The sequence below is a fragment of the Xiphophorus hellerii genome, chromosome 5 (genome assembly GCF_003331165.1).
Source record: "Xiphophorus hellerii strain 12219 chromosome 5, Xiphophorus_hellerii-4.1, whole genome shotgun sequence".
NCBI classification, from domain to species: Eukaryota; Metazoa; Chordata; class Actinopteri; order Cyprinodontiformes; family Poeciliidae; genus Xiphophorus; species Xiphophorus hellerii.
In genome coordinates, this window is record NC_045676.1 from 23,832,845 (window position 1) to 23,852,997 (window position 20,153).

At 40.4% G+C, this 20,153-nt stretch overlaps 1 protein-coding gene across 1 annotated transcript; it reads left to right on the forward strand.

The window, feature by feature from the left end:
• Positions 1 to 2,624: 2,624 nt before the first annotated feature.
• LOC116719356 (sarcalumenin) lies at positions 2,625 to 18,853 on the forward strand. The gene is made up of 9 exons (XM_032561854.1): positions 2,625 to 2,649; positions 5,548 to 5,694; positions 11,002 to 11,844; positions 12,770 to 12,862; positions 13,585 to 13,680; positions 14,414 to 14,530; positions 14,613 to 14,846; positions 14,982 to 15,331; positions 16,282 to 18,853. Exons 1-9 carry the CDS (start codon positions 2,625 to 2,627, stop codon positions 16,780 to 16,782), a joined length of 2,406 nt encoding a protein of 801 aa, XP_032417745.1. The 3' UTR covers positions 16,783 to 18,853.
• Positions 18,854 to 20,153: the final 1,300 nt, after the last annotated feature.

Genomic DNA, 20,153 nt, shown 5'->3' on the forward strand with positions numbered 1-20,153 from the left:
GTACAGTTGAAGTCCTGTGTATAAACATATGTGATATAAATCACCTCAGAGATATAAACTTCAAATATAACGCATAAAAAAAATTCCTTAGAAAATACATAAAGACAACAAAGCAAAAAATGTTCTAAGGAAATACAAAAGATAAAACGTACAATCTATTCAAAAATTAGAAGAGCCTGCTGATTATTTAAAATTGTAGTTACTGGGCAAATAAATAGGCAAGTTTAAATTTTACTACATTATTAATTTTTCAAGTCTTTATTGCTTTATGGTGTTAATGCTTCACTGAAATAGAAGAGAATAATTTGATGAAATATGGGTTAAAAACATATTTCAAACAAAATATTTGATGCAAAGATTTTCAGCAGCTGGTTTGACATGACCAAGATTTTGCATTACAGCACCAAAACGTTTTAGTCATTTTTTTTATTGGAAAAACATCATATATAATCTGCTTAACAAACACTCCCTCACTTTTCTCCCCTTCTGAATCAACTAAAAGGTTCCTGAATGGTTCTCCATCTCTTTTGTCCAAAAAGACTCTCCAGTTGGCTTCAGAAGAAACTGGTTGACGTCAGCCATTACAAGAAAAGAGGAGAAAGCATGACCTTAAGCTTCATGCACTGCTGCAAGTGCAAGTGAAAATGTATTTATATAGCACCTCAAGAATATAAAAACTGACATAAAAGGCAGCAGTCTAGTCAGCCCCGGCTCCACCAATGTACCCCACCTCCAGACCTGGCTCCAGAGTGGGGTCTGGGCGAGGGAACAACGTCTCCAAGGGTCGTATTCATCATGAGGGGTCTTTGGCCTGCACTTGGTCTGGTTCCTCACCTAGGACCTGTCTGCATTGGGTGACCAAACCAGGGGCATGAAGCCCCAGACAGCATAGCTCCTTGGATCACTGGGACACTCAAACCCTTCCACCATGGTAAGGTGATAGCCCTTGGAAGGGATGTGTAGGTGTGTGCATGTTTATATACAGTATGTATGTGTGTATGCATTTATATGTGTCTATGTACTGTATATATATGTGTGTGTATGTATATATATTAAGTAACTTACCAATTATTTAAGAAAAAGAGAGATAAAGGAACAAAGAGCTGTATTTTTAATTGGTTTTGAACATGAGGAAACGAGTACAATGTTCAAGCTTCAATTTTTTCTTCTTTCCATCACATGTGGATTCAGCGTCTGGATTGTCCAATCTCTCTGGGATGGTTTCTCCTTTGATCTCCTGCGATGTTTTTTGCTTCATTCTCAGCTGTGAGTGTTGGCAGGCTGCAGATCCTCATTTGCTCTTTCCAAATGAACACTTTTCTCACAACTCATCTCCTGCTTGTATTTTTCTGCTCGTTCTTTCAGTGCAGCAAAATCGGTTTCATACCTGCAGTTTAACTCTTGGTACAAACCTTTAATCCTCTCCAGTTTGACTTGTGCATAACTTTCCTTCTCTTGCAGGAGTTTAATCTCTTTACTCGTATTTTCTCGGGGGGGACATTCATCGCTCTCGCGTTGCTGAGAAGCTCCATATCTTCCTTTGACTTCTGCAGATGAGTTTTTTTCTCCTGAGTGATCTGCAGCTGAAGTTGTTCCACCTGTTGCTGCAGAGATTGGCTACATTTTAAATGTTTCGCCATCTCCCTGAATTTCTCCTCCAGCGTCTGGAACTCTTTTAACATTTCTTCAAAGAGACGATCCTTCTCAGCTCTTAGTTCAATTTGCTGGAGGTCCTGGCTTGCTCTCTCCGAATTGGCTTTTCTCTCCCGGTCCAAGATGTTCTGATATGTTTCTACCTCTTGTTTCAGTCCAGAAACTTCTTTTTCATACTTGCTGTTGAGTTGTTTGTATGAAAGTTTGATATGGTCCAGTTGTTCCTGCAGACTTCTCTCAGTGTTTTGCAGAAGTGTGATATCTTGTGACATTTTTTGAAACACATCGTTTGAGATGGTTCTTTGGTTCTCAAGGAAGCTAGCCCTCACTTCACAAAACTTCTGCACCTCGGCCTCCTGCCTCATCAGCGCAACGTCGTCTTCAAACCTTCTGGCTCTCTCCTTTTCCAAAAGAGAACCCAGTCTTTGGATTGCACAGGAGGAACCTGCCTTGGGGAATTTGTTGGATCCCCCTTCTTGCCATCATTCCGTTGCGATATCTTTGAATTTGATTAAACATTTCTCCCTTAAATACTTTCGCCAAAATCTGTCAATTTATAAATTACCTGAAATGTCGATTTCAAAGTTCTTTGCGCAGTGGTATTGTAAGCAATGATACATATGTAGAATTCTGTCAAATAAATATATTTGGTGACATCACACTGACTGCCTCCTTATCTTTGCTGGTGGTGTTACATTATTCCACCACCAAATATACTTTTTATGTTATGTTATGTTATGTGCTTTGGGCACATTATAATTATTTTTGTTTATTTTTTTCTAGATTGTTTTGTATTGACTTTAGTTGAATGACTTTTTGTTTAATATACTTTGGAGTTTGGATAATTCCTTTTTGTAATTAACTTGGTCTCGTTAATTTGTGAAGCTGTTGGACCGCCTATAAATAGGCTGGGTTTTGACATGTTTGAAATCGGCCCTACCGCCCTTCTGCTCGCTCCACCACCAGCTAGGATGCGTCCTGACGCCGTGCGCACACGTCTCCAGTAGCTGTAGGCCGCAGCTGACGTCTATAGCCTACCATGTGGTACTTTTTTGTTAGTCTTTATTTGTTTGCTGTTTTCATTGTGATTTTGGCCTGGTGGGACCGGTTGTCCTGTTTTCGGTTCCTTCTTTGCAGTAGATTATTTTTTGCTATAGTCCGGTACTAGTAAGATGGCCCTGTATAGGGTTGGCCCCCTGCTGTACCATTTTGTTCTTTTTGATCGGCTCACCAGGTTCAACTTTCTGTTAATACTTTTGGGATTTTTGTTTTTTCCTTTCTTTTATTTTTGGGACACAGGGAACTGAGGATATTTAATTCTCTCTCTTTTTTCCTCCACAGAAAATCAAAGCAGCTGAACCAAAACAAAAGTTCAAGAGAGTTTTAAAATAAAATATATATTTTTTTAACCCTCAGTATTGCCTGCGTGTCCTCAAATACTGTATGTTGTGCCTTTGTTGGACGTAGCATTTTATGATGCAGCTCGCACGACCCTCAAGGAAATAACAAGGCCAGGTGATGATTTTCCTGTTCTTTAAAAGAAAGATTCAGCTAACCACTTTCATAGGTGTGTTCAGATAGACTGATGTAGCATATACACTGCCTGGCCAAAAAAAAAGTCGCCACCAAAAAATGGTCACACTCTCTAATATTTTGTTGGATCGCCTTTAGCTTTGATTACAGCCCGCATTCGCTGTGGCATTGTTTCAATAAGCTTCTGCAGTGTCACAAGATTTATTTCCATCCTGTGTTGCATTAATCTTTCACCAAGATCTTGTATTGATGATGGGAGAGTCTGACCACTGCGCAAAGCCTTCTCCAGCACATCCCAAAGATTCTCAATGGGGTTAAGGTCTGGACTCTGTGGTGGCCAATCCATGTGTGAAAAAGATGTCTCATGCTCCTTGAACCACTCTTTCACAATGTGAGCCCGATGAAACCTGGCATTGTCATCTTGGAATATGCCCGTTCCATTTGGGAAGACAAAATCCATTGATGGAATAACCTGGTCAATCAGTATATTCAGGTAGTCAGCTGACCTCATTCTTTGGGCACACAATGTTGCTGAACCTAGACCTGACCAACTGCAGCAACCCCAGATCATAGCACTGCCCCCACAGGCTTGTACAGTAGGCACTAGGCATGATGGGTGCATCACTTCACCTGCCTCTCTTCTTACCCTGATGCGCCCATCACTCTGGAACAGGGTAAATCTGGACTCATCAGACCACATGACCCTCTTCCATTCCTCCAGAGTCCAATCTTTATGCTCCCTAGCAAACTGAAGCCTTTTTTTCTGGTTAGCCTTACTGATTAGAGGTTTTCTTATGGCTACACAGCTGTTCAATCCCAACCCCTTGAGTTCCCTTCGCATTGTGCGTGTGGAAATGCTTTTGCGTTCACAATTAAACATACTCCTGAGTTCTGCTGTTGTTTTTCTTCGATTTGATTTGACCAAACGTTTAAGTAATCGCCGATCACGATCATTCAGGATTTTTTTCCGACCACATTTCTTCCTGGAAGACGATGGTTCCCCACCATCCTTCCAGTATTTAATGATGCGTTGGACAGTTCTTAACCCAATTCTAGTAGTTTCTGCAATCTCCCTAGATGTTTTCTCTGGTTGATGCATGCCAATGATTTGACCCTTCTTAAACAGACTAACGTCTTTTCCACGACCACAGGATGTGTCTTTTGCCATGGTTGTTTAAGAAATGAGGAGTTACTCATTGCATCAGCTGGGGTTAAATAACTTGTTGCCAGCTGAAAGATAATCGCCTATGCAGTACTTATCCAATAGGAGGCTTGTATCTATTTGCTTAGTTAAATCCAGGTGGCGACCTTTTTTTTTGGTCAGGCAGTGTATGTGTGTGTGTGATTCTACAAAAAAAGATAAACAAATGCAAATTACAATCCACCATGTACACCAATTAATAATTTTGTAAGCTACAAACGTATTATAATCACATTACTTGTCTTTTAAGCCTTACCACTAGGCCCAAAGGCCCTTATAACTTAGCTGTATTTGGTAAATAAAATGAAACTTTCTTCTCATTACTCCAGTCTTATCTTTCAGTTGCTAATATAGTTAAATAAAGTAAAAGAGAGCAAGTAAACATAATAAGATTCACAATTTTAGAGTAGAACTTACCGGTAGCTTAGCTATCGCTTGTTCTGGAAAAATTGAGCAAACAGAAAATGTCCAAGGTAATAAAATACACATATTATCCTACTTAAACATAGATAGACGGTAACTTACCAGTCTCTCATAAAACCACAAAACTACCTACTAACACAACTTCTGCTGACCTGCACTGCTTCTTCAACGGCATTTTGAACAAAATATTACTCACAAAACGGTCGCGCCACCTAGTGGCAAAGCTAAGAACTACAATACATTATTCAGAACATTTTATTCTTGTTTATATTCAAGTGTTACAAAGTGTGGACTGACGGTGGATTGGGTGCATCGAGAGCCACACATACTACACGTTTCAGAGACAAATCCTGACAGAATCCTAATTACATTGATTACATTACATTGATTATGTAATCAATGTAAGATCAATGATCTTACATTGATTACATAAGATCAATGTAAGATTACATTGATCTTATGTAAACCAGTACATAAGGTCAATGTACTGGTTTATTGATCTTATGTGATTTTCTAATTTATGAGACATTAAATTTCAGGTTTTCACTGTAACCCATAATCATCCATCCATCGTGCACATCAGTGTCAATGAAGCTAGAGCTAAAGTTTCTGTCTTGGCTGTTTTAGATTGGGGCCTCCAACTCACTTTAAACTACAAGCGTTCAGCCCACCTTTTCCTGCTCCGCTCCTATCAGCACTCCCGATTGGATCGGGCAGCTGTTCTGACACTCAATGAGACCCCACCCCCAACGGCGTGCCCTCTGACCTTCAGCCGCAGTGGTATATATACCCGGAGGGGATAATCTGCAGTCCTCTGGCAGCCAAAATGAAGCTTCTGGCGACTGCGTGCTGCTTGCTGTGTCTCCTGGCTCTGTCGGCTGCAGGTACGGAGGCCGGATGAATGAAATAACCAGATTTAGAAACAAATGAACGTTTGGTTTTTGTTTGTAACGCTCTTGAACAAAAAAAGGACTGATTCAAATGAAATGTCCACTTAATGTGTACGCATGTCACCATTTTGGTAAACTTCCTAACAGTTTTGGTAGAATTTGCTGCTTTAAATCTGAATCAATCAAATCATTTTTTATACTGGCTGCTCAGTGCAGACCTCCAGTCTAATGTGTCAGTCTTCCTGCTTCTGGCTTGGACGAGCTTGAACTGAATTTGTTGTTTAGAACTGCCTGGTCGTTTTGCTCCATCTTATGCCGTTTTGGGGTCTTTATCGACTCTCCCTTAATGTCGAGGCGTCTTGTCCGTCCTTGTGCCGATTCATTTTGACCCCCACTGACCAGGTGTCAGGATATTATCAGACAAAGTCGTCATCAGATACGGTTGTTAGACTGATAATGATCTCTTCCAATCTCTCGGGAATGCACAGACATCACATACCCAAATGCAAAGATTGTTTCTGTGACGTCTTTGTAAGAACAAGACAAACGTCAAGTCATACACTTAGACTTAAATTTCACAGCTACACTCTAAAGGAAATGAATATTAAAAAAATAAAATAAAAAATCCTGGCTGGCAAAAAATTACCAGGACATTTTCTGCTAAGTGTATGAATATTTCCGTCCCAACGCTGAAACTGATTTTTACCGTAACTTAACAGTTTCTCATGGCAAACATCTGTTCATCGCAAACTGAAATGTTCTGGTTTTTTACATCTTACGGGACATTCACAAACATTTGTGTTGTTTAAAAATGTAAATTTTCTCTATTATTGCAGCATATCACTTAGTATATTCACAAACATTTGTGTTATTTAAAAGATGACATTTTTCATGTACACATCTTCTTGTACATTTCCAAAAACTTCCCAAAGACTTCAAGTCTGCATTACATATTGAATATATTGCACTTATACTGTAAAATATATTGTATTATTACGTATTCAATGTGTTAAACACACTTAATTTTGAAACAAACATTAAACTCTGAATGCAATCAGTGCCGAGTCAAACATCTCAGCAGGGCTTCGTCTGCTCCGCCTGCAGAGCCTCTAATCTGTCATGCACTCACACACAATCAGACTCTGTTTCACTCTGGCTGCTATGTTTAATTAATGCCATATGCCGACTTTATGACATCTTGATGTATTTATTGTTCTTGGAGGAGACCCTGAGTCGTTCACGGCTGGAGCTCCTGCAGGAGCCGGAGCTCGGCCTCATGACAATCGCAGAGAGGGCGACGAGCGTCACGCTTCCTGAAAATAGAAGTGGAATTATCCCTCCTTCTTTTCGCCCTCTGACTCATTGTGGGACTATTTCTGGGAGCCCAGCACCCAGGCACCTGTCCCGCTCTGTCCCCACAGGCCTGCGCTCTGCCCAGGCTCCAGCGTCAGGCTGCTGCTGCTGCTGCTGCTGCCTGGGAGTCAGGGAGCATTTCTGGCAACTGATCTGCACCACAGCAACACGTTGCCATTAATTGTATTCCAACGCTCTTGAAGTGAGGATAACCCGCAAACAGAAGACTTAAGGTTTAACGTCTCTCGTTGCAGACTGAGAATGTCCGACATTTTTGCAAAATGACTCCAGGTCCAGTCAGATTGAATGGGAGGATCTGTTAACATCAAATTTCAACTCTTGCCATAAATCCATACTTGGATTTAGGTCTGGGCTTTGAGTGAGTCACTTTACCAGACTGTCATCTTTTTATATATATAAAAAAAAAAAATATATATATATATATATATATATATATATATATATATATATATATATATATATATATATATATATATATATTGTATATATACAATATACAATATATAAATATATATATATATATATATATATATATATATATATATATATATATATATATATATATATATATATATATATATATTTATATATTGTCCTAATTTAGCTAAATATCTCAAGTCAATTAGTTAGTGTCTGTAGAAAAGCATTGCTGCTGAAGATTCTCATTTAGGTTTTGGCCTGGACTTTAACCGAACCAGGACAATTGAGTAACGCCCATCCTGTCTGCTTTAACCTTGTACTGTATGTACCATAAAATAATAATAATAAGCTGACATTAATACTACAGAATAAACTATACATCTTATTTTCTATCAGAGATTAAATTAGGTTTATCAAGAATGGTAGCAAACAATTCTTTGGATGGAAAATATGTTCTTAAATGTTGTTCAAATTTGTGTTTATGATTCCTCAAGAAAGATGCAGTCTGACTTTATGCTGTCATAAACAACACTTAGTTATTTTGTATTTACAAAAATGCAGAAAAAGTGTGATAAAGTCTTGTTATAAATGCTGCAAATGTTAAAGTAGTTACCAGGTATTCTCCAGTTGATGAGTCAGACAGTTATTTAAAATGGATCTGAATGTTTTTCATTCAAACTGGGTAAAGTGTTTTGCAAAAGTATTCACATACCTTGAACATCTCCACATAGTGTCAAGTAACAACAGCAAACATATTTTTAAAGGTTTCCTTTGATAGGTTGTTCTTTGGCTCATGTTAGAACGCAAACGATGCCACTGCACCCGTCTGGATTGTATCCAAAACTCCCACATGACTCAGGCAGATCAGAGTTGAAGCTGTACAGACATGGATCAGATTACTCTTCTTCCTCTCTTGAGTCATTCAATTATAGACACCTACGGTACACGTAAGTCTGCTCAAGATGGGTATTATAAGACCTTGGCCGAGAGAGATTTCTGCTCCGTTACTGTGCCGCTCTTGATATTTTTACACAAAAAGCAAGCAAATCCAAAACAAATAATGTGTGAATGTCTGGGTATCTAGAGAGGCTTAAAAACTGAAAGATGAAGAGATATCTAAAGATGTCCACAGATGTTTAAATGTGGTATAAAAGTTGTTGAGTTTGGTCAAATTACAACCTCTGCAACTTTTGGCTAAAAAAGGTCCACTTTCAATTTTCTTTTCTGACAAACCTTTGAAAACCATTGAAAAAGATGTCATCAAGAGTTTTCATTCTTTGAGTTCAAGAGGTTTTTTATGGCTGACTGATAAACAGAAACAGAGGGATGCAGTTGCCGGCACTGGTTAGAGCAAAAAGGTCTTTGGTATGAATCCGAGCTGGGACATTACTGAATGTTTTCAGGAAAGTGTGTCCTCCAGAAGGTAACATGAAGAGATGAGGGATGGCTTAAGATTTTGATGTAATGCTAAGAATTATTTCTAAAGGTAAACAATGGATAGTGTAACTTGGTAAAACAAAACAAAAATAATAGAAGCTTCACATTTTTCTGCACTGAATGTGTTAAATTTACAGAGTGTTTGCAAACACACTCACAATCGCGGCTATTCAACGTTGGACCTTCCGTGTCTATATGTAACAATTAAATATGGTGTATAACTGGACTTTTCCTGTCTATAGGTTTCAACCAAATTTGGCCTAAACAAAGATGTTGAAAATCAGACGTGGTTGGCCTATTTGATCAATCCCAACCCTCTTTGAGCCCCATCAGGACATCAACAGATTTCTTTTGGCTTTGCACTTTTGTCATTTTTTGTAGCCTGAAGTCAACATCTTTTTTTCTATCTGTTTCCTATGGAAATTTGCTTTCGGGACTCCTCGAACTCTGAAAATTCACTTTTTTTTTCTTCACAGATATTTATTAACATAACAATATGACACTATGTGGCCCCTTAACTGTACTTTGGACTAAATTTTATTTTCACTTTTGGCAAAGTCTGCATAATAACGCTTCATAACATAACAACATTACTGCAGTATTGTATTTTTTTTTTATGCGATCAGTAGCTGTTGAGGCTGACTACCCCACTGGGAGGTGGTAAGCCAAAAACTTAGAGCCCCAAGAGGCGACAACAACATGATGGGAACACGTTGGACATTTCGTAAGTTAGGGTCGGGGACAGTGCTGGACAGTCCTTTGGGGGACTGGAAGGTACATATTGTTCTAATAAATGACCTCTATGACATCTAGGTGAGCATTGGCTCCCCTATAAAAGCTGAAATTATACAATTTCTTAACTAAACGGTATCAGAAGAACCTGATTATATGGACTTTTAAAAGTTGGGCACCTAATAGAAAACAGTTTCCCAACAAGACACTTGATAAAACCCGATAGTTAAGTTTTAGTTTGTGGCACACAAAATGTTAGAAGCTCGTTTATTTATCAGTACACAATTCCACACATCTGATGTTGGCAACAAAAGATCAGACAGTTTGAATACTAACGGTTTGGTAAAATTAGGTTTAGCTAGTAATCTCTTAGACTTAGTCGAGTCTTTAAGTACGAAAATCACAAACAGTAAGAAAATGAAGTTTAATTACCGGAGGTCTACTTGAGTTAACTGCCAAAAGTCAAAACAAATATTTTCAACAGGATTTTCTTTATTAGTGACAAAATACTTAACAAAACATCTGATGTCTTTGACAGCTGCCAAAACCTTTTAATCCTCCTCCCTCGCAGTGAATCCATCTTGTAACATGAACTGTAGGCATCCATTTAAGTGTCTCACATCACACTCTGTACCACAGGCAGTTAAATTTAAATGCAGGTCACAAACCTTTGCTCTTTGTCCATCATGGCAGTCAAGGATATCCAGCGCGTCTCAATCTATTGGGATGCCAAAAGAGTCCCCTGTTGTTAGATATGATTTTATAGAAGTCATGGTAGCTGTATTTGATCCATAAAAGCATGGTAACAAAGTTTAAGTGTAAGAGCAGCACTAAGTGCAGAGAAAGTAATAGTTTAAAAAAAAAAAAGCATTTTAGTCTAAAGGCTGTTCTGTAAAACCTCTGCAGATGGTCCAGAATACCTCAGCGTGTCTGGTCTTCAATAAGCTGCTCTTTGGTTCTCTGCATCCTTTTCAACTTCCTGTTGCCATGGCTACGCATCATAGCAATTGTCCCGAAGTTACAAAATGAGAACAAAAAAAAATCCTTCCAGCTGCACAGCATCCAAAACTAGAGGAAATAATTGCTAAAAAAAAGGCAAGCAGAAGTCTAGAAAAAGAACAAATCAGAAATAACAGAGCCACTCCAAAATGCGGCTACAATATGCTGCGCAATTCTGGAACCATAAACAACTCTAGAAATGGATGCATATGCAGGTCAAGTCTCTCGGGGGCAAAGTTATGATTGATGGCGAGCAGGAAAGGAGATTCATTATTATTATTAGAGCAGCCCTGTGAGCTCATGTTTGATGTTCTTTAACACCTTCATTTCTCCTGACAGAGTCCTCCATCCACGAGGAGGAGCATCGAATGCGTCTTCAGCTCCAGCAGCCAGACGGAGACCTCTTCCCCTGCGGATGTGACACAACTGATGCCAGCCAGACCTCGTCCAATGACACCCCGGCTCCAGAGAGAGCCGTGTGCCACCCCTGCAAGCCCCTGTCGAGTAATGAAGAAGAGCTGGTGGCCGCGTTGGAGCAAGAGGTAGAGGAAGTACATCCAACTGAGGACGATTCTTCTGTTGAGGAAGTTGCAAGTGAAGAAAGGAGCCTGGAGGAGATTGCAGAGGAACATGAAGATGCGACATCTGGTGCTCAAAGCAAGGAAAAGGAAGTACCTGAAGAGATCATTGTTGCTGAGGCAGAAGAGAAGACACCTGAGGAAGAGGAGCGGGAAGCACTAGGAGAATCATCTCAAGTAGAGGAAGAAGACGCGAGTCAGCACACTGCAACTGATGAAGACGAAGTTGGGGACTCAGAGGGCGAAAGTGCAGAGGAGGATGAAATGGTGCCTGAACCAGAGGAAAGACCCCCAGATTTGACAGAAGACCCCAAACCAGAGTCACAAGAGCTACCGGAGGATAGAGTGAAAGAGCCAGAAGTGACAGAACAACCTGAAGCAGAAGCAGAGCAAGAAGTCACTTTAGAGCCTGAGCTGATTACTGAGACTGACCCACAACCAGAAATCACCCATCAGGCTAACCAGAACCCTTCTCTGGAAGGCACTGAGGATGCTGCAGTGGAGGAAACTACAGAGGACACACCAGAGTCTGAACAGGGTTCTGACCAGGAGGTGAAACTGGAGGAGGTACCTGCAGAGGAGCCAACACAGCTTCAAGCTAAAGGTACGAAAAGTTGTTGAAATGTGTAATTAGATTGTTGGACTTGGGAGGGAGAACATTACTGGGTTTTCTCTTCAGTTTTTCAATCCCCTTCAGTAATAGCTGATAAGATTGGACCCTGACACTTTGACAGCTACTTTTTGTATAGTTAGAGATGAGCTAAGAGTATCATGCCTTCATAGAAATGTGATTGCCGATGCTTCGTTGCATGCAGATTGTTGGATATTATTGTGACGATTGGATATATTTGTCTCCATTCTACGTCAGAGTATGAAAATCCTGATAATATGATCTTGTGATGTACAGAAGTGATTTGAGTATTTTGGGTTGCATTTATTTTTGATTAATTAATTGATTCTTACTCTGTTCTTAATTCTTAATTATGTATTTGTTTTTGTTTTATTTATGCCACCCGGAGGGAGGGAGGGTGTTGAATTTCTTTAAATAATAATTTTTTAAAAATACATATTTTCTTAATTAAGCTCTTCTTTAAACTAAAAATGATAAAGTTATTTAAATCTGAAAAGAAAAGATACTCTAATAGTCGTTTTGGCACGCATTCAAATCATTCCATGTGGTGGAAACCCACCCTGAACACTCCACCTACAAAATGTAAGTGGTGGTGACAGAATCATGTTGTGGGGAAGCTTTTTTTTAGCAGGAGGAAATACCTAAATACGAGGCAATTGTGGAAGAAAACCAGATAGAGGTTGCGAAACACTGGAAACTGGAGCTAAAACAAAACAATGAGTTAGATCAATTGTTTACATAGGAACAAATCATGGCAAATCTATGAGGCTAGTACTTTTACTCATATCGCGATATGAGAAAGCTGTTTGGTAGCGAAGCATAGCTTGTTTTGGTCGCATTTAGATTGGCTCTCTTTTATTCACCTGCCGACTCACTACATGTCCATTCACTCTCACAGAGGATGAGGCCATTGGGTCGGGCCTGAGAGACCGCTCCCACATTGAGGAGATGCTGCGACTGGCGACAACTGAACCATCAGCAGAGTTCTCTGGTAAGGAGCAAAATGTCGGCCCGGTCAAACTGACGAGAAGAAATCTTTACAAGGTGCACAAGTTCCCTAAAATAAAACAGAATATTAGGGCCAAAATTACAAGAATAAAGTCATGATATTATGAGAACAAAGTCACAATAATATGAGAATAAAGTCATAAAGTTGGGCCTAATGCTCCACCATACCCGAGAGCTGATGGGAAAGACACTCATCTATTAAACACAGTTAAAACACATTGCCTCTATCCATCATCACCACTGGTTACGTCTGTTGGACCTCTGCTGTGGAAATGAAGTCGTGACTTGAACTACAACAGCGTCTGAATGTTTACACCTATGTTGTCAATGCAAAGGAAACCAGATGGGCTCGCAGGAAAATGTGTGCCTGAGATGGTTTTTTTGCGTCGTCGTGCCGCAGCCATTCTGATGATTGCTTCATGATGTCTGGGCCAAAGTGTGTGCGCATGTACCATACGAGTGCGTGTGTACAAATGAGGGCGATTAATCAGACCAAATGTGATGCTGTCTTGAGCATGAAAGCCTCTACAGTTTGTTGAATCAGAGCGGTTCCTGTTAGAAAAGTTATGAGCTACGGCAGAGCAGGCCTTTTATTGCCTCCGATCTGTACAGTAAATTTTATGGGGTCTTTTCATCATCTACAGCGGAAGCAGGTTTTGGCATTAGCTGTTATGGGTCTGTCTCTCTCTGCTTTTCTCTGTTTAGGCGCCATAAAGAGACTGTTAAACATCTACCATAAGTCCATCAAGCCAATGGAACAAGTCTTTAAGTACAACGAGCTCAGGCAACATGAAGTTACAGGTATGTACTGCTGGCTCTTCCTTTGGAGAACAATGGCGAGACCAAAAGTGACTTAAGCTAACTTTTACCAATCAGATCAATCTGTAGGAGCAGTGCCTTGCAAAAGTGTTCATTACCCTTGAAGTTTTTCACATCTAGTCCCATTACACCTACAAAACTGGAGGATTTATTGGTATTTTATTTAAGAGAAAACACAAAAGTAAAGCATAGTTTTTTTTTTGTTTGTTTTTTAAGGAAAAGGACATGTGGTTTTAATCAAACTTTTCCCTTTTTTCCAGCATCATTCTGTGGAGATGCTTTTCTTTAGGACAGGGAAGCTGATTGGAGTTAATAGAACGATGGAGGAAGTTTATAATGTTTTATAATGTTTATAATGTGTGGCACCATGTATCACACACTAATGAAAGCTCTTGTATCAGTGTTGATATGGGAACCTTACTTAGTGTGTGCCTCTATTTCAGTGTTTTTCTCCATTTTTTGGTCCAGCACTGAATCCAGCTGAGTTTTGGATGCAACTTTCAAGGAATGTACATAAAATTCACCAAATGCTTTAATGGAAATTACGGGCAGGTGGTTTAGGCATGTTCCAGAACAAGTGCCTGTTAACCAACAACTTCTACGCTTGGACTGCATCATGTAGCGGATTAGGGTTAGGGCTGGGGTTAGGATCTGTGGTGGTTTCTTTTTTTTTTCTCAAACCTTCCTCCTACCTTTTATAAACACTCACCTACAGATGGTGAGGTCACCTCAAAGCCAATGGTTCTGTTTCTCGGACCCTGGAGTGTTGGAAAGTCCTCGATGATCAACTACCTTTTGGGTCTCCATGGCACACCCCAGGAACTTTACACAGGTTAGCACAAATAAAACCTGACAGTTTCTGATTTTAGTGCATGCACCGGAAGAAAATCCCTTTCTTTTCATCCCTGCACCAGGTGCTGAGCCCACCACATCTGAGTACACGGTCATCATGCACGGGGAGAGGTTTCGGACCATAGAGGGCATTGTGATGGCAGCAGACAGTTCAAGGTCCTTCTCTCCGCTGGAGAAGTTCGGTCAGGGCTTCCTGGAGCGACTGGTCGGCATCGAGATGCCCCACAAGTTACTGGAGAGGGTCACCTTTGTTGACACACCAGGCATCATTGAAAACCGCAAGCAGCAGGAGAGAGGTAAGGATCAGTCCAAAAATCTGTCCTCCATAGAAAGGTGGATAGAGGAGAGATATTGTTTGAAGAAAGCCATAAAACTTTTAGACTTTTCCATAGAAATTGCACAGCCGAAGCTAACCTAGCTCAAGTTCACAGGTTACCCGTACAACGACGTGTGCCAGTGGTTCATCGACAGAGCCGACCTCATCTTCCTGGTGTTCGACCCCACCAAGCTAGATGTGGGCGGCGAGCTGGAGATGCTCTTCCGCCAGATGAAGGGCCGCGAGTCCCAGATTCGCCTCATCCTCAACAAGGCTGACAGCCTCTCTACGCAGGACCTGATGAGAGTCTACGGGGCCCTCTTCTGGAGCATGGCGCCGCTCGTCAATGTCACAGAGCCACCTCGCGTGTACGTCAGCTCCTTCTGGCCGCAGGACTATGCTCCAGACACCAGCCGAGAGCTCTTCATGAAGGAGGAAATCTCCCTGCTGGAGGATCTCAACCAGGTTAAGATCATTCCTCTCTGTTCAGTAACCTCAAGGTGATTCTGTGAAGGGCTGGTTAGCTGTTGAGGGTCTGTGGGGAGTTTCTCAAAGCTCCATTTTTGGGCCGCTGTTGTTGAATATCTACATTTGAAGCCAGAAGTTTTCAAAAAGACACACAGCTTCCTTTTTTTTTTCTCGCTGTCTCAAGTTAAGACAGACCAAACGTTTTTTGTTTTAGGTCAGTCAGAATCACCAAAATAATTTCTGTTTGCTTAAACAATGAGAGAAAAGCCCAGATGAGGTGGTCATGGCTTTGGGAACTTCTGATAGGTTAATTATTGTGTTTATTTATATCCTTTAATGCAGCGTTTCCCAATTCCGGTCCTCAGGCCCCCTTGCTCTGCATGTTTTAGATGTGCCTCTATTCCAGAGCAGCTGATTCAAATGATTGCATGACCATCAAGTGCTGCAGAAACCTGTTGATCACCCATATATTCAATCCAGGTGTGTAGCAGAAGGGAAACACCTAAAACATGCAGGGCAGGGAGGCCTGAGGACCGGAATTGGGAAACGCTGCTTTAATGTACTTCTCATATTGTATAAAAAAGGCTTAAGTGGTTAAATGAAAAATCTGTGAAATGTGGTAATTTTATTTTAATCAGAATAGTTGATTGCCAAAATAGTTAGTTGTTGCCCTAATTGGCGGGTGTTTTTAATTAGCAAAAGAAAACACAGTGTCAGCGTTTGGGTACAGGTGGAATGATGATATTTATTCTTCCATTCAGTTTCCATACCTGTTTGATCCTTACAGGGTGGTGTTAGGGCTAGTCGTCGTCTCCTACTGCCAATGGCTAAAAGGCAGACTACGCCCTGGACAGACCACCAATCAAAGCTGTATTCTCCTACGAGTTCTTGTTTCTTGCCTTTGCTTTCTTATTTATGTTCCTTAAACTTGCCTTTTGTCCATGCAGGTGGTTGAGAATCAGATAGAAAACAAAATCGCCTTCATCCGCCAGCACGCCATCCGAGTACGCATCCACGCTCTGCTGGTAGACCGCTACCTTCAGACCTACTACGACAAGCTGGGCTGGTTCGGAGACCCCTACGAGGTTTTCCAAGACGTCGTGAACGACCCCGATAAGTACTACATCTTCAAGTCCATTTTGGCCAAGAGCAACGTCAGCAAGTTCGACCTGCCCGACAAGGAGGCTTACCAGGACTTCTTTGGGGTCAACCCCATTTCCAACTTCAAGCAACTCTCCCAGCACTGCAGCTGGACTGACGGATGTCTGCTGGAGAAGATTGAGAAGGCTATCTCGCACGAGCTTCCGGCTCTGCTCAGCAGCATCACCAAAAGCTCAGAGGCACCCACCCCGGCAAAGGCTGCCCCAGCAAACCCGCCGCCTCTCCCCGGTACACGCGAAGGTCCAGAGTGTGAGGAGAAACCCAAAAATCGCTGGAGGAAGCAGTGAGATGGAAAGGAAGAGGACCGGAGGCAGCCAAGAGAGAGATGAGGCAGAGGGCAGCCAGATAGTTTCCTGAAATAATGTCCACTGTCGTGGATTCCAGGAATAGCTCCAGGAAGACTGGAAATGTGCAGAAAACCAGATACAGAATGGACTTCAGGATATTTTGTGTTACTACTTAAATGGAAAGAATATTTGCCATACATGTTCTGTTAGTTGTATTTGAAAGCAGAGGAAAACAATATAGGGCCCTCTACATTTATTAGGACCCTTTATAAAGACGTGTAAAAATCCCTAAATTAATTGTGTATTACTCTACCATACATTTATACAGTTCATTTCATTTACCTTGCCTTTAAATTTAAATACAAATGAGAAAAAACATCTGCTCTTTTTCACCAAATCATTGGTGCCACACTTATTTGCACCCCTACTTCTATTATAATATTTCACAAGTTTTTAGCATACAGACCATATTTTAGACCATTCCTCTTCGCACAAACTCAGTAGATCATCCAGTCTTAAGTTCTCTACTCTCCAGCTCCCCCACCTGGGCATCTATAGGATTTACATCTCAGGAAGTGAAGGAAGGTTGATTTAGTTACTCGTGAGCCATTTCTGCATCCATTTAGCCAAATTGTCCTGCTCATTTTTCACTTTAAAAACCCAATGACAATTCAGTTTTCAGTATTCTAGCAGAGATCCACTGATTTTTATTTGAAAATCTAAAACAGTTCACAGTGCAATGCACTCTAACTAGATTTCCAGACTACTTAGGAGAGATACAAACCTAACACACATCACAGAACCTCCTCCATGCCTAACAGTGAGAATAAGGTACTTTTCTATGGATTAATTCTATGTTACACATCAGACCCAACTCTTTGTTGCACTCATCAAAGCAGCTAGTTGTAGTTAAAGTCCCAGTAGAGTTTGCCAAACGGCTTTTACATGCATGATTGTTAGGGCAGAAAAGGCTTTTTTTCCTGGCATGCTTCCCAAACAACTGGTTGGCATTTAGATAGCGTCTAACAACAGTCGTCCAGCGCCGATGGGTGAATTACCTCCTCAACGCTTCACTAACGTTTTTTTTTTTTGGGAAGTTTAGGGAATCCTGATTGGTGTGGCACCAGTGATTTTTTTTATCTTAATAGAAGGTTTTTCATACAAACCTTCAAACAACCTTTTACCAGAGGTGCCAAGAACTGCTATATTTTGATATTGCTGGTGCAGAATTTTATTTGTTTAGCATTGAGCAAATGACTTCACTAATTGTGGTGATTAAACTGCTCCTTAAATTCTTCTCCGCAACAGTTTTAATTTTCAACCTTTATTGAGTATCTAGAGCATAAATATACTTCAAGGTTTATGTTTTAGAGAAATTATTTTTCAGTTTCTTGTTTATGTTCCTCGTTTGTTTATTTGTTTTAATCAGAGGAGTCATCAGGAAGCGACCACACTGCTCCTGGGATTGAAAAGGAAAGCTCACCTTGTAATATTTAATGTTTTCAGATCTGAAACACTGTAATTCAGACAAACAGCAGAGTTTTGTGATAACTTGTTCTAATAAAATAAGGAGAAGGGTTCTCACTCTGTTTCCAGTTGTATTTTGCACTGTAACTTCCCTCTGAACTATGTTTTGCTCTAATACATATACTTTACTTTTTTTTTAACATTTCCTGAGAAGGTTCGGATAACTGAAAGAAATAAATGTGCTACAATTTCCTAGCTTTGTGAACTGTTGTTTAGTTTCACCTCAGTTCTGCCTTGCACCATATTGGCATTTTCCATTAAAATACACTCTGTCTGCACTCTGTTGGGTCCTTAATCAGTATTTACTCTGTTTAATATTGTCCTTGTTTTGTGTGATTCATTGTCACTAAATAACCAGGATACGAAAACAACAGCAGCACTGTTTCCTTTGTGAAATCCCTTTGACTAAAGCCTAATGTTCTGGTATCAATACTGAACAACACCTGAACATGTTGGGTAATGTGCAGCTTATTGAACTAGAAATTATTTCATTGTTATCAATTTGCCTTACGAAATGTTTTATTAAAATATAATTTAAAAACGATGTAGTTTCTGAAGATTAATTTCGAGGGCGGTTCGGTTTGCTTGAACTTTAACTTGTAGGAGTTTCCCTGCAGGTGTGAAACCCTTCAGGAAAATGACTGTACAAAATTACAAGTCTACAACAAACAGTTGACAATTGTTGGACAGAAGAACCCAGGAGGATTTTCCTTGGACAGATGAAACTGAATTCTATTTCCAGAACTAGCTCGGTGAAAACCAGTCCTTTGTCCTCCGCTTTCCTTCATACACAGGGTCTGGACCCTCGGATGTTGAGAAACGATTGTTTCCTGGAGGCGGGGACTCTGAAGTTTTAAATCTTAACACAATCATTGGCAGAGATGTATATAATGCGCTAGCTCGATGCTATGAAGATAACCGGAAATAGCCTGCCCTGTAAACAATCATTCGCCACTGTGAAGATGAAGCAAAAAATGATGGATATTAATTTAATTCGCTTTAGGAACATGGCCAATACAGACTGAACGGCTGTCTTCACTTCCTGCGTTGAAATTGCTGAAACTACAGGCAGACTGCAGATTCAAAATAGCGCAGAAAATCGTCGTTCTCAACTTCTCTTTCTGTTCTATGTCCCGGTAGACATTCTACCGGAGAAATCCACTTAAATGGCAGAAAGCCCAGACAGAGCTGTGAAGATAAATCAGAATTGAATGGAATTGCTTAGGAAGGCAATGCCTAAGCTAAGGTTTGGTATAAACCAATTGTGAAGCATAGAGGGGCAAGTTTCAGTGTTTGCGGACATTTTGCTGACCTAGCCAGTTCTCCATAACGGAGTCCATCATAGATTCTACCGTGTATCAGAGGGTGTTTGAGAAAAATGTGTCATCAGCTGTAAAAGCATTTAAGCTGAAGTAGAACTGGACCCTGCAACAAAAAAATTATCCAAGCATACCATTAAATCCACGGCTGAGAGTTAGGAAATGAAAAGTCAGTCCTGGATTGATTCAAGCCCAATTGTTGATCTCACTGAGATAATGTGATGTGACTCAATCTAGAGTAAACAGGGGAAAAAATGGTTAAAACATCAAAAAGCTGCAAGTGACGAGTGGACAGAACAGTGGACAAAAAGATGGCTGCAAGAAGTGTTTCGAGAAGTGAAAACATTTTCACCAGTGGGGTTAACACTCACTCTTAGGAGGTAAGGTATACTAACTGTTTTTTTTTCTTACCAACAAATCTAGACATCTAGAAAGAGTAAAATGTTATTTTCAGGGGTGTGGGAGTTGTTTTTTTAGAGATAAATAAAAAATGATAATAATAATGGGTTTGACATTAATGTGAAT

Coding starts and splice junctions, on each gene's coding strand:
- LOC116719356 (XM_032561854.1), top strand. CDS start 2,625: ATGCGTCCTGACGCCGTGCGCACAC. Junction 12,863..13,584: donor ACCATCAGCAGAGTTCTCTG/GTAAGGAGCAAA, acceptor TTCTCTGTTTAG/GCGCCATAAAGAGACTGTTA. Junction 14,847..14,981: donor CCGCAAGCAGCAGGAGAGAG/GTAAGGATCAGT, acceptor TCAAGTTCACAG/GTTACCCGTACAACGACGTG.